This window comes from Dermochelys coriacea, chromosome 5 (assembly GCF_009764565.3).
Source record: "Dermochelys coriacea isolate rDerCor1 chromosome 5, rDerCor1.pri.v4, whole genome shotgun sequence".
Lineage (NCBI taxonomy): Eukaryota > Metazoa > Chordata > Testudines > Dermochelyidae > Dermochelys > Dermochelys coriacea.
The window spans coordinates 106,641,321-106,654,543 of NC_050072.1; the positions used below are offsets into that span (position 1 = coordinate 106,641,321).

At 36.8% G+C, this 13,223-nt stretch overlaps 1 protein-coding gene across 50 annotated transcripts in view; it reads right to left on the bottom strand.

Annotated features, from left to right (window-relative positions):
- Positions 1-13,223, bottom strand: part of PTPRD (protein tyrosine phosphatase receptor type D) — a 1,712,576-nt gene that overhangs the window by 207,521 nt on the left and 1,491,832 nt on the right. For 26 of the 50 annotated variants that reach the window (XM_043515489.1, XM_043515496.1, XM_043515490.1 and 23 more), the window contains 5 exons: positions 6,423-6,611; positions 5,214-5,222; positions 4,457-4,474; positions 2,738-2,848; positions 1,374-1,385 (listed from right to left, as the gene is read on the bottom strand). In XM_043515489.1, coding sequence (XP_043371424.1) covers positions 1,374-1,385; positions 2,738-2,848; positions 4,457-4,474; positions 5,214-5,222; positions 6,423-6,611 — 339 coding nt within the window. The remainder of the gene's footprint in view (positions 1-1,373; positions 1,386-2,737; positions 2,849-4,456; positions 4,475-5,213; positions 5,223-6,422; positions 6,612-13,223) is intronic. The other 24 variants (XM_043515533.1, XM_043515525.1, XM_043515519.1 and 21 more) reach the window with 6 other exon arrangements.

Sequence of the window (13,223 nt, forward strand, 5' to 3'; positions counted from 1 at the left end):
AGTGGATGCAGCCTCAAGACCTCACACTAACACTGAAACAAACATAGAAAAATATATATAGTCACAGGAGAAGAAACAAGGCAAAACCAGTATGAGTACTGGATTTGGTCATGCAGGCAAGCAAATGACAGAATCTGTAGAGAATCATGCTCAGGAAAATGTTGAAGAATCAAAATTACAGAAAGAAACAAAATTGCTAAAACCAAAAAGGAAAACTTATTGGGAGAAAGAATAAAACTAAAAACTGGGGGTTGGATGGGTTGACAGAAACAGGAATTTAAAGGAGGATAGGGTTGGAGGGAGGAGGATATTAGATTAAGCTCAGGTTGTTATGAAGCATATATTAGGTGAGGCCACTGGGGAAAAGGCAGAACATTTAACATTCAGGATTCTACTGTGTTTGCATGTAAGGAAAGCAAAGTAAACTACTAGGATTAGTCATATTAGAGGTTTTCTATATTCAAAATGTGGAGCAGCTGATTGAAAACACATAGCAGGACATCGCATTAACAGAATAGTTAATAGTTAAGCAAACACAACACCGAGAAAAAATTACCAGGCGACAATAAATCAGTGTTCCTGCTTCAGATATTCTCTGTGTGTGCGCACATGTGTGTAGGAGGAGGCAGAGGGAGAAGTGACAGAGAGGTAGGTTTGTATTTAGGCCTTTAATTGGACAAAGTACTCTGCACTGTATTTATTTGAGATTGATGAACCAGAAGCTAATCGTAAAACATTATTTTTAATCAGCAAAAACCAAAAAATAAGACACTATGAGTAACAGAATAAACATTGTATTAGTTTGAAACCTTTCTGCTGGATTTAGTTAAATTTTGGTGAACTACTATTGACTCAAGAGGGGCTTACTGCGATGGCCTCGTGAGTGAATGACAGGCATGGGGAAACAAGCAAAGGGCATAACATGCCTTCAGCAGCCAATGCAGAGGCCACACAAAGCAAGAAGCAGGCAATGTGGAATTTGTAGTATCAAACAGAATTGTTTTAAACAGAGGGGAGTTTAGTTTTCATGCTTGGGCTGCTTAGAGAAGCAATTGCAGGGAAATCATTCTTGAACAGCAGGCATCAATATACACAAGAAATTAAAGGAAAAGAAAAAAGCAGGAACACTGACCAAGTTTACCAAACCTTAGTGTTAAAAGTTACAGGTTGCCATGCACCAAAGTTCATTCTCATCATGCACAACAGTTAGACACTGGCACGCATCAAAAGCCATGACCAGGGCATTCTCTGCTTAAACATAACATTAACTTAAAAAAGGCCACAATGCAGCTACATTCATTTCATTTGTATTCTTTGTTATTGGTTTAATTAATAGTTTTGTAAGGTGGGTAAAAAGTAAAAAACACACCAACCTTCTCGCAGCTCTGAGGGATGTAGGGGGTTTGATGCAGAACACAATGAAATGAGGAAAGGAGAAAAACAAGGGAAACACAGAGAGAGTAAAAAGGCCATATCAAGGCTTTCAACTGCTACTTGAACATCTTTATTTGCTCTAATTTAAACCTTCCTATGTCAGCTTGAAAAGTTAGCAATTTCTCGCTGCTATTACGGTGTTAGAAACAATAGCTAGCATTATTTTGAAATTTTCCTTGGATAAAAAAGGTACACATGCTTCATGCAGTACAGGAAAGTCAGTATTTTTTTGAGGGAGGGAAAAAGGATCAAACAACTTTCTAAGGATGCCATGAAACTTTTCTTGGGCCAAAAAACCACCCAAACAAAACAAAAAAGAAAACAAAAAAGGTTGATTGAAACATTATTTCTAACAAAAATTTCAAGATCAGGCTAGATATTTTTGGTAAGATCACCCACACTACAGTAATGAGCTAAAGCTGTTTCAGCTTTCACACATATTTTCCGCATCCCCTTAGTTTGTAGACATATATATATTATAGGTATTAAAGCATAGGCTTTATATTGTAGAGAAAGCTACATGAACCAGCTGTTGGAAATACTGTCAAAAAGGAACCACTTCTTTCTGTTTGAAATCAAAAGAACACTTTCACAGATTTTAAAATTCATCATTTCTATTACTGTACAGGGAAATAAGAATGTATTCTCATAATTCATACCTGTCATATAGACAAGCAATTAATTTTTAAAGTACAGCCAACTTCATTACTGCAGTGGCAGGGATTACACTTTTAAATAAAAAAATACATATATAGAGAGAGAAAGAGAGAGATGTGTGTGTGTAAAGAAGAAATAGAAAAGGAAGAAGAATATACAATTGTGCTCTACATTTATTATTTTAAAGTTTAAAGCTTTTCCTTTGCAACTCAGCAGCAGAGGTTATGTAGACATACACCCCATTGCCTTGGAGTTACACCCAGAGCTGATTAGTAGCATACCAAGCAACTACCTCAGGAGTTTGAGAAGAAAACACAAAAAAAAGAAACAAAACAAAATAATAATAATAAAAATGCAAAGCACGGGTCTAAATCAATGCAGGAAAAATAGAAGCCAAGATGTAAAAGTGTAAATATACTTACAAACCTTAAGTCACAGGATAGATTGAACTCAAGAGTGCTTTTTAAAAAAATCCCTGTCCTCTTTAATCCCCTTTAAAAGTCTAAACTTTTAAAACATATTTCGTTACTGTTACTTTTACCATAGCAGTTTGTTTATTACTAAATTAACTGCACAGATTCTGAGAGTATCTCAACACCCCCTGAGCCTGAATGAAGAGTGGATGCCAGGGTTATGTCATTCCTACCTCTGACATATAGATTGGCAGGGGCAGAATAGCGTGTACCCGCACTGTTGGTTGCAACACACTCATATTTGCCTTGGTCAGATTCTTCACTCAGTTCAATTTGGAGGGCACCTGTATGAATATAAAATATATAGCCAAAGAGATGGTCAGAGAAGGTTTTCTAGATCCATAATTATACACCGCTTAACAATATGAAAAGCCCTGTATGCGAAGGTCCACTCAACGTCGGTTCATTTTCTTGCTAAGGTGCACAGACAGAAAATGATGCAATGAAAAAAACAAAGATTATTTTTTTCACATCATCAGTGCTAGCACAGGAAACAATTTGCATTTGGCAAAAAAAATCACTTTTTAAACAATACTGTTTTTTCCCCCTCGACCATTAAAATGAAGATGGGTGAGACTGCTTCAAGGAAGTATGGCTTTTAAATAAAACAAAAGAGATTAAGTTGTTGGGTTTTCTATTTTTCTGAGTTTGTTTATTTTTTGTAACAAAAGTAGTGCAAAAGGTGGTACTCTCAAAAAAGACAGGACGGGTTTCAAGAAAGTCTTCTGCTGAAGAAAGCCAAAATGTGCAGCAAGAACAAAAACGCTGCTTAAAGTGTTGAAAAAAAAAAGAAACTGCATTAGTCATTTATAATTATCAAAATATTCTCTTAAAGAAATAAAACTCCCTTAAGACATGCAGATTGGTAAGAAAAGAAAGACGGTTTGCCACAACTTACAATCTTTTAGTACGTTTGCTGAAAAACAAAGAGCAGTTGAATTAGAAGACAAAAAAAAGTTTAAAAGCATGGTCTATGCCAACAAGGAAGAACCAACCAACCACTGCTGAGGACCTCAGGAGGGCCCCCCCTAAGACACCCATCAAAATCCACGAGTGGGATTAGCAGTGTGGTGTCACAAAACCCAAGAAAAATACAAAACAAGAATTATAAAAGAAGTGAACATTTTTGTCACAGTATCAAAAACCAGCAATACCATACACCACCAAGAATGACAATTCATTAACCTTTCATTTCCAAAGCCTGAAGATCAGAAGATCCAAAAATCCAGAGATGGGGTAAATCCAAGAAAAACAAAAAAACAAAAAACAACAAGGAAAAAAATGCATTGCTGTAATCTTGTAGGGCGGGAAAACCATTTTCAACTTTATGAAGTTAAAAGAAAAAAAGAATTGGAGAACAACAAAAACGAAAAACCTTTTTTGAAAGATAAAGACAAAAAGAAGATATTCCATGTTGTCTTCTGCATGTCTGCAACTGTTCTCCAGACCACCTTGCCTTTGGTCCAGAACAAGAACAGCTAAGGAAGAAAAAAATGATCTTTTTTTTTGTTCTAGTTGAACAAAAAAAAAAAAGAAAGAGAAAAGAAAAAAGAAGACGAAGAAGAAGAAGAAGAAAAAAGAAAAAAGAAAAAAAGAGGGACAAATGGTACGCTGTGACTGGGCTATGGCCAAAAGACCTGGATATGCTTTCTTTGAAGCATATCACAAATTAAAAATATCTTTTCCAAAAATGAAAAAACAAAATAAGGGAAAGGAAAAGGGAAGTGGAAATAAAGATCACAACATGAAAATCACTGATCATAACCAAACAGAATAAAGGAAAAAATAAAGATGATGGACATTGTTGTTTTTAACAGGACAAAGATGAGAAGGATGAAAGGACAGAAAGAATGAGTAAGATCATTCTGTGAACGTTAGTTCAGCACTCTTACCTCTTATTGGTGTACCACCTGGGTGGATAATATGAATGCAAATAAGATTAGAAAGAAGAAGCATTAGTACGAGAAGAAGGAGGCTAGGGCTTTGGAAGAAGAATCAAATTAGATTTACAGAATTAAATAAGGTCTTAAAAAAAACTTGAATTACTATACTTTTAAAACAGGAATATATTATATAGTATTATTAGATTATAAAAGCAAGTTGCACTGTACCACAAAGGGCAAAGGCCACAAAAAGCAGCATTGCCACTCTCAGAGAAGCATCTGAGTTCTTAAGTGTTTGGTTATAAAGGGTTAGAAATATATCGTATATGCCTCACATCCTTAAAGAAATACTTTACAATAATGTATTTAATACATAGTTTAGGAAAATATTGGATATTCTATTTAAGGGTGTATATATATATCTATATATATCTATATATATATAGATAGAGAGAGAAAGAGAGAGAGGATACACTGAAGGCTATCTGGAAACAAACACTGCAGTTTAAGTTGGATTATGGCATTCACTGCACTCTATGTGATACTTGTGTACTCTTTCTTCTAGACAGGCGTTGCTATGATTGATACAACATTTCTGTGGAGGTGTGTGTGTGTGCGCCACTACGGAGATCTGGTGACTACACTGACTGTTAGTAAAATGCATGCCATGCATTTTAAGAATAATAATCATCATAGTAATATAATAATAATATTCTGAATATGGAAATTAGTGGGGGTGAAGTGCGCTTCAGAACTAAGCACTTACCAATAGATTCTGGAGATTTAAATACGGAGAGAAGAAAGACAGCATAAAAATATTATTATATTCCTTATAATTTGGCACAAAGTTTTCAGTTAAAACTTTATATACTAAATAATCTACGTCACATGTGAAAATTAATTCTTAATTTACATTAACAGTAGGTTAATTTACACAGTTCTGCTGACAACAAGCAAAGAGTCAGTTAACAAGACGATTTAACATCACAGGACAGGTCAAAAGCTGAGAATTCTGGGAAGACAGGTGATTTAAACAACTTAGATTCTACAGCAATATCACTATCATTGCCAAGGCAAAAGGCTTATTATCGCCCCATTATATTATTTGGGGATAAGCTTTAAACTTAATGAATTTAGAGTTATCTTTTTTTTTAAATCTAACGAGAGCAAAAGAATAAACTAAGGTGGGAAGGGTGGGGGGTGAAAGGACTATTAGGGAAGTGCAACGGGCAAAGAGAGAGAAGCAAAAGCTGGAGTCTACACCAAAAGCAGACTTCTGTAGATCCAGACAATGTAGGATTCAGAAAGCTTTAGCGTGGGCGCACACTACTGTGGCTAAATGTGTTGGAAAAATGCAAATAGCCCTTTTTTCATAGGTTACCCAAGGACTTTTTTTACCCACTCACGCTTTTTTCTAAAGGTATGGTTATACCTGGGAAAAAGTACTGTGTTTTATGTATTAGTGAGAGGAAAGAAGTTGTGTCCAAACTGGCTAATCTTTGGTGGCTTCAAATGTGGAAAAGACAGCACAAAACACACTTTTATTGAATATGTTTAGTGTCGAAATATGAAAGTTTTGGTTTTGATGAATATAATCATTGGCACTCCTTGAAAGTTCTGAATGAAGTCCAATGTTGAAATAAATTTGTGGGGAAAAAAAAGGTAAGAAAGAAAGAAAGAAAGAAAGAGGAGAAAATGGATCCGTCAAATACTGCAGAAAAGCAGTAAAGAAAAAAAATATCAAAAATACAGTCACAGCAGTGAGCAATGTGGAGTGAACAGAAGCTGCAAAACACACACACACACACACACACACACGGACTCTGGAACAGGCTATGACAGCATCACAGACATGGACAACACACTCAGTAACACAGAAAAGAGAAGAGGAAGAGAAATTTTTACCTATAAATAAATAAAAAATAGTGTAAGAGAACAACTCTGGGCGTTAGTGGAAACAGTAACGAGACCCTACCTGATCGTAATTGTTTGATACGTCCATTGTTGTTGCTTGTGTCAACAGGTAAAAAATCTTTGAACCAAGTTATTTCAGGATCAGGATTGCCGCTGGCTGCACATAACATAGTGGCTGTGCGAGTGCGTTCGACCACCTTCAACTGGGGGCCCATATCAATGGTGGGAAAACCACGAGGAATTTGATCCTCTGAAAAGGAAAAAAAGTCTGGTTTTATAACAATCTTTCACATTTGTTATATAAAAACTCATACGTGTACAACATACAGGCCCAGATTTATAGTCACAGCTCTAGCTGCTTTGCATTGAAGTGGCAGCTAAAGTCTTCCAGAGTAGAAGGGGGTGAAGCAGAGAGCCACGCATGTCATGTGATCCTCAGATGCTCTAGTGGCTCCTATGGGACCACAGCAGCCAGCATAACTAAGAGCAGCTCCCACTTGAACTGTTCTATATTATCCCAGGTGTTGTCAGCCTAGAATCAGAGGAGCATAAAGGTGGCTCAGAGACAGCTTTCCATCAGATGTACCATGTCTCAAATTGGCATAGCTGAGGATCTGGCCCACTATGTATTATGCACATTCTTTAAACACCCAATCATCTGTGCAAGGTGAGGCATTATCATACCAACACTGTTCCTCTTGAATGTGTCCTCTTTAATGTATGTAGAATGTTGACTAGTGGTTAGGGCATTAGCCTGGGACCTGGAAGACCCACGTTCAATTTCCTCCTTTGCCTGTGAGTTTGGGCAAGTAATTTTGATGCTGTCTCAATTCCTCATATGCAAAATGGCAATAATAGCACTTTACTACCCCAGAGGAGTGTTGTGGGGTTGAATACATTAAAATATTTATAAGGAGCTCAGGTGCTACAGCTAGGATAGATACATAGAATAATCATTATGATTTTGAATGTATATATATAGTATCTTTCATAAAAAGCACTCAGGTACTACGGTAATGGGCATGGTGTATAAAAACCTAGAGTTGAAACCCTGGTCCTACTGAAGTCAATGACAAAACTTCTGCTGACTTCAGTGGGGCCAGGATTCCACTCTCCATACACAGATCTTATGGGAATTTTATGAAGTTTATTACACCTTAAAGATTGCCAAAGATTGTGGTGCTTAAGCCCTGGTCTACACTGGGGGAAGGGGGAGTGATCTAAGTTACACGACTTACTCAGCTACGTGAATAACCTAGCTGAAGTCAATGTACTTAAGATCGACTTACCGTGGTGTCTTCACTGCGGTAAGTAGACTGCTGCCACTCCCTCGTCAACCCTGCCTGCGCCTCTCGTGGCACTGGAGTACAGGAGTTGATGGGAGAGTGCTCGGGGGTCGATTTATCACGTCTAGACTAGATGCAATAGATCTATCCCCACTGGATCGATCGCTGCCTGCCGATCCGGCGGGTAGTGAAGATATACCCTGAGTCTGTATTAGGTTAAGGCTAGGGTTTGGGGTTCAAGTTCAAAGCTGAATCAGAAATAGAGTAAGATTTGGATTCAATGGTGCTGAAATCTCATGAGCTGTTCTTGAAGGAATCTGTCTAATTTCTATCCAAAATAGAGGAAATCTCATGAGACCAATCATAAGATTGCAGTTATACCCAAACCTAAAATAGAAAGGACCAAATGTGTGAGGAGAGATTAACTAGCAGGGATTTTATTCTTGACCCTGAGCCCTCTGAAATCTGAGAAAGTTCACATTCCATGTTGTGGTTTAGGCTCCAGTTCATCTGTAATATATATTAATTGCTTTTCCCACTTCCGGGGTGGAACACAAAAACTATTTAATACGACAAGCTAAGCTGTATACCAGTAGTTGAGCATAACTAATTTAACATTCTTGGAGAAGTTAAATAGATAATATGTCATAATCCAAACAGAAATTTACTTCTCTTACAAAAAGTACTGTAGGATCAGGACTTCAGTTTTTTTCATATCAATCAAATGACAGCATCTTCAACATTGCCTCTCTAGTAAGGGTGTCATCCTAAAATGTACTGAACATCTTCAATTTCCAGTTAAATCTGGGAGTTGTAGTTGTTCAGCACATCTCAGGATAAGACACTACGAAAGTAGAATACCACTTGCTGAATCATTAATATTACTTTTTGTAGCACTGGTCCTTTCCCTATAGATTTCCAATCTAAGAAGTGACTTGGAATTATCAAAACTTATGAAATCACACCTTAAATTAGTAAATCTGCCATAGTTTCCTTAAATTAGTAAATCTGCCACTTTCTTTTAAACAAAGGACTCATGCTGTAAGATGCTCTTTCTGTCTGTGGTCTCGTAATCCTGTGCCTAAACTCTGAATTCTTTGGGGCAGGGACTGACTTTTATTATGCAGCTATTATGCATAGCACAATGAGGTGCTGCTCCCTGATTGGGACCCCTTATGCACTACTGAAATACAAACAAATAAAATAATAATAATAGGGCTGTTGATTAATCACAATTAACTCACGTGATTAAATGTAAAAAAAATAATTGTGATTAATCACAGTTTTAATCACACTGTTAAATAGAATACCAATTGAAATTTGTTACATATTTTTCTACATTTTCAAATATATTGATTTCAATTACAACACAGAAGATAAAGTGTACAGTGCCCACTTTATATTGTTATTTTTTATTACAAATATTTACACAGTAAAAATGACAAACAAAAGAAATAGTATTTTCAATCCATTTCATACAAGTACTGAAGTGCAATCTCTTTATTGTGAAAGTGCAACTTACAAATGTAGATTTTTTGTTACATAACTGCACTTCATAATAAAACAAGGTAAAAACTTCAGAGCCTACAAGTCCACTCAGTCCTACTTCTTGTTCAGCCAATCCCTAAGAGAAACAAGTTTGTTTACATTTATGGGAGATAATACTGCTCGCTTCTTATTTACAATGTCACCTATAAGTGAGAACAGGTGTTTGCATAGCACTTTTGTAGCTGGCATTGCAAGGTATTTATGTGCCAGATATGGTAAACACTCATACACCTCTTCATGCTTTGACCACCATTTCAGAGAACATGCTTCAATGCTGATGATGCTTGTTAAAGAAAAAATGTGTTAATTAAATTTGTGACTGAACTCCTTAGAGGAGAACTGTATGTCCTGCTCCATGCTTTTACCCACATTCTGCAATATATTTTGTGTTATGGTAGTCGCGGATGATGACCCAGCATATGTTGTTTGATTTAAGAATACTGTGACAAAGTTCCTGCTCTACCTTGGTGGGTCTTGTGCTTATTGGTCGCTTTGGAGCTTGACGGCAGTCCTCAGCTTGGCCGTTTTTCTGAATTCACAGTCCAGGTCAACTCCTCCTGTGTCTGACCAGGAGTTGCGAGGATTTGGGGGGAACCCAGGCCCGCCCTCTCCGGGTTCCAGCCCAGGGCTCTGTGGAATGCAGCTGTCTAAAGAGCCTCCTGGAGTAGCTGTGCGACAGCTACAACTCTCTGGGCTACGTCCCCATGGCCTCCTCCCAACACCTTCTTTATCCTCACCATAGGATCTTTCTCCTGGTGTCTGATAATGCTTGTACATCTCAGTCCTCCAACAATCCGTGTTCTCACTCTCAGCTCCTAGTGCCTCTTGCTCCCGGCTCCTCACACACACACCACAAACTGAAGTGAGCTCCTTTTTAAAACCCAGATGCCCTGAGTAGCCTGCCTTAATTGATTCTAGCAGCTTCTTGATTGGCTGCAGGTGTTCTAATCAGCCTGTCTTAATTGTCTCTAGAAGGTTCCTGATTGTTCTGGAACCTTCCCTGTTACCTTACCCAGGGAAAAGGGACCTACTTAGCCTGGGGCTAATATATCTGCTTTCTATTATTCTCCTATAGCCATCTAGCCTGACCCTGTCACAATACTTTAACTTCAGATTTGACAAAACACAAAGATAGCTACAGCACTAGACCCCAGGTTTAAGAATCTGAAGTGCCATCCAAAGTTTGAGAGGGATGAGGTGCAGAGCATGCTTTCAGAAGTCTTAAAAGAGCAACATTCCAATGCAGAAACTACAGAACCTGAACCACCAAAAAAGAAAATTATCCTTCTGTTGGTGGCATCTGACTCAGATGATGAAAATGAACATGCATTGATCCGCACTGCTTTGTTATCGAGCAAAACCAGTCCTCAGGTTGGATGCATGTCCTCTGAAACGCTGGCTGAAGAATGAAGGGACATATGAATATTTAGCACATCTGGCATGTAAATAACTTGTGACACTGGCTACAACAATGCCATGAAAACGCCTGTTCTCACTTTCAGGTGACATTGTAAACAAGAAGTGGGCAGCATTATCTCCTGCAAATGTAAACAAACTTGTTTTTCTTAGGGATTGGCTGAACAAGAAGTAGGACAAGTGGACATGTAGGCTCTAAAGTTTGACATTGTTTTATTTTTGAATGCAGTTTTTTTGTACATAATTCTACATTTGTAAGTTCAACTTTCAGAATAAAGAGAGTGCACTACTGAATTTGTATTAGGTGAATTGAAAAATACTATTTTTTTTCTGTACAGTGCAAAATATTTGTAATAAAAATAAATACAAAGTGAGCACTGTACACTTTGTATTCTGTGTTGTAATTGAAATCAATACATTTGAAAATGTAGAAAATATAAAAAAATTAAATAAATGGTATTCTATTATTTTTTAACAGCGCGATTAATGGTGATACATTTTTTTAGTCACTTGACAGCCCTAAATAATAATAAATAAGGTTCAGAGTGTGAGCCTGTTTTTGAGCTTAATATAGCTGTGTTGTTGTTGGTTTTTTTTTTTTGCAAGTTCTATTAACTCATTCCTTCCCCGTGGGTGAAATTCAACTCTGTATAGAGCCCTATGTACCACTTAAGTTCCACTTCAGGCATCACTATAGGTCCTAGGAGGGACGTAAGTGATACACATACGTTGTGTTGGGTCTCTGCACAGCAGTGAATTTCATTTGAAGAGTATGTAATAATATCAGTGTGTAGAAATGGGGTTTTCATCTGAGTGTTTTGTGGGGCATTAGGAGATAGAAGGTGGGGATTTCAAAGGAAGCTATGTAAGTTAGTCATCCCTTGAAGTTACATGGGAGTTGGATGCCAACTCCCTTGGGTTCCTTAAAACCCCAACTGGAATTTATTATATAAACAGCAATCAAACACACAGGTTTCTAGGTGCCTGATAGTCTAGGAGGTAACACTGGAAACATAGTAGGGACAGAGAATACCTGACAAATCAGGCTATGTTAATTATAATAATCTTTTGAAATTACATCAGCTTGTTCTTTACTGTGGTAAAGGTTTAACAGATGTTTTTACAATTATAGAGCTGCTCTTTGTCTCAAAAAGAAAAGTGAAAAAAAATCAATAGCTACTATATAATACATGCTTTATTATCAAATGCTGTGCTTGGCAGCTATTGACGAGTAATTTTTTACGAGACTAAAATAATTTATTAGGAATTGTCCAATATTAACTACATTGCTTTCTTTGTATAAAATTGTGTGATCTTTTTAAGTAGTTTCAGTAAAGCTTTCAGAGCCTTTTGAAAAACTTACATCTGGTTATCCTTGAATACCTGACAATTCTTCACATTCTCCAGTGACAGCTATCTCCCTAGGGCTATTTAATCACTGGAATCACAAATACATATAAATATTGCTCTGGTACAGTAGTCACTATTTTACTGCAAGTTTCCATCTCTCTTCAGAGCCAATATCTCCACCAATCAGCAATGAGTGTCAAAGGCTTACAGTGCTGAAGTACTTGCTATAAGCTCTTACCAAAGAAATCTAAATTTAATAATCATTTATCAGATGTGAAGCCTTTACCTTGGGAATAACTGACAAGGTTTGACTTGTGCAATGCAGAAAGCACTTTAATGCATTTGCATGACCTTTCTGTTCCTTCTTGGCTCATAAAGAACACTCCAGAGCCGCTTTTTCATATACACAAGTGCACAACAAAGATAATCTATCTTGCATACTAATAGGATGGAGTATGTAAAGAGCTTTCTTTTCTTATTTTTAATAAGGGTAATTAAATTCCATCCATCCCCCTTATGCACAGAATTTCTTTGAATGCACTGTCTTCATTAAATTTTCATGAGAAACATCACAATGTAAAAGATTCAAATAGCCAGAGCGGTTATACTTTGACAGTTGTGGCTTGTTTCCAATCTGGCTGTGAGGTATTTGGCAATAAAACCCAGTATTCAACATAAAATGGACTGGGGAAATAATGAAATTTCTAATTGGAATGCTTATCTCAGTGGGTGTAGTTCATAAGATGTTAATTGCTTTTTTCTTCTCTAAATTTATTATTGATTTGTATAAAACTGTCGTTCCAGTTTGATGACATCAAGTTTGATAGATCACCCATTGTGTTATATTGTAGAGCTGAGAATCAAATCAACAAATGACTGTTAGCCAACATAAACTTTTACATAAAAAGTAGCTATTACAAATTATCAATATATTAGTAGTTTTAAACATCAACATGAGGTTCAAAGAAAAAGTATTTTATCCAGTTCATTACTGTGCTCATTAAGCTTTAAACTGTAGTTTCATATTAATATTCAATCATACTGAATTAGCTCCTAATTCATCAACAATTTAAATCAGACTTGACCTTCACAAAGCCATTTGGCACTGTCATTTTGAGAGGCCATTATAGGGCAGATTACTATGTCCTTGTGCTTAGTAAGTCACATAAGTAATACAGATTTTGTTTAGGATGACAGATGCAATAGATCTGGAAATGCAGCTCATTCTTTGAATTTTATGGAGGACAGACCTCAATATTGAT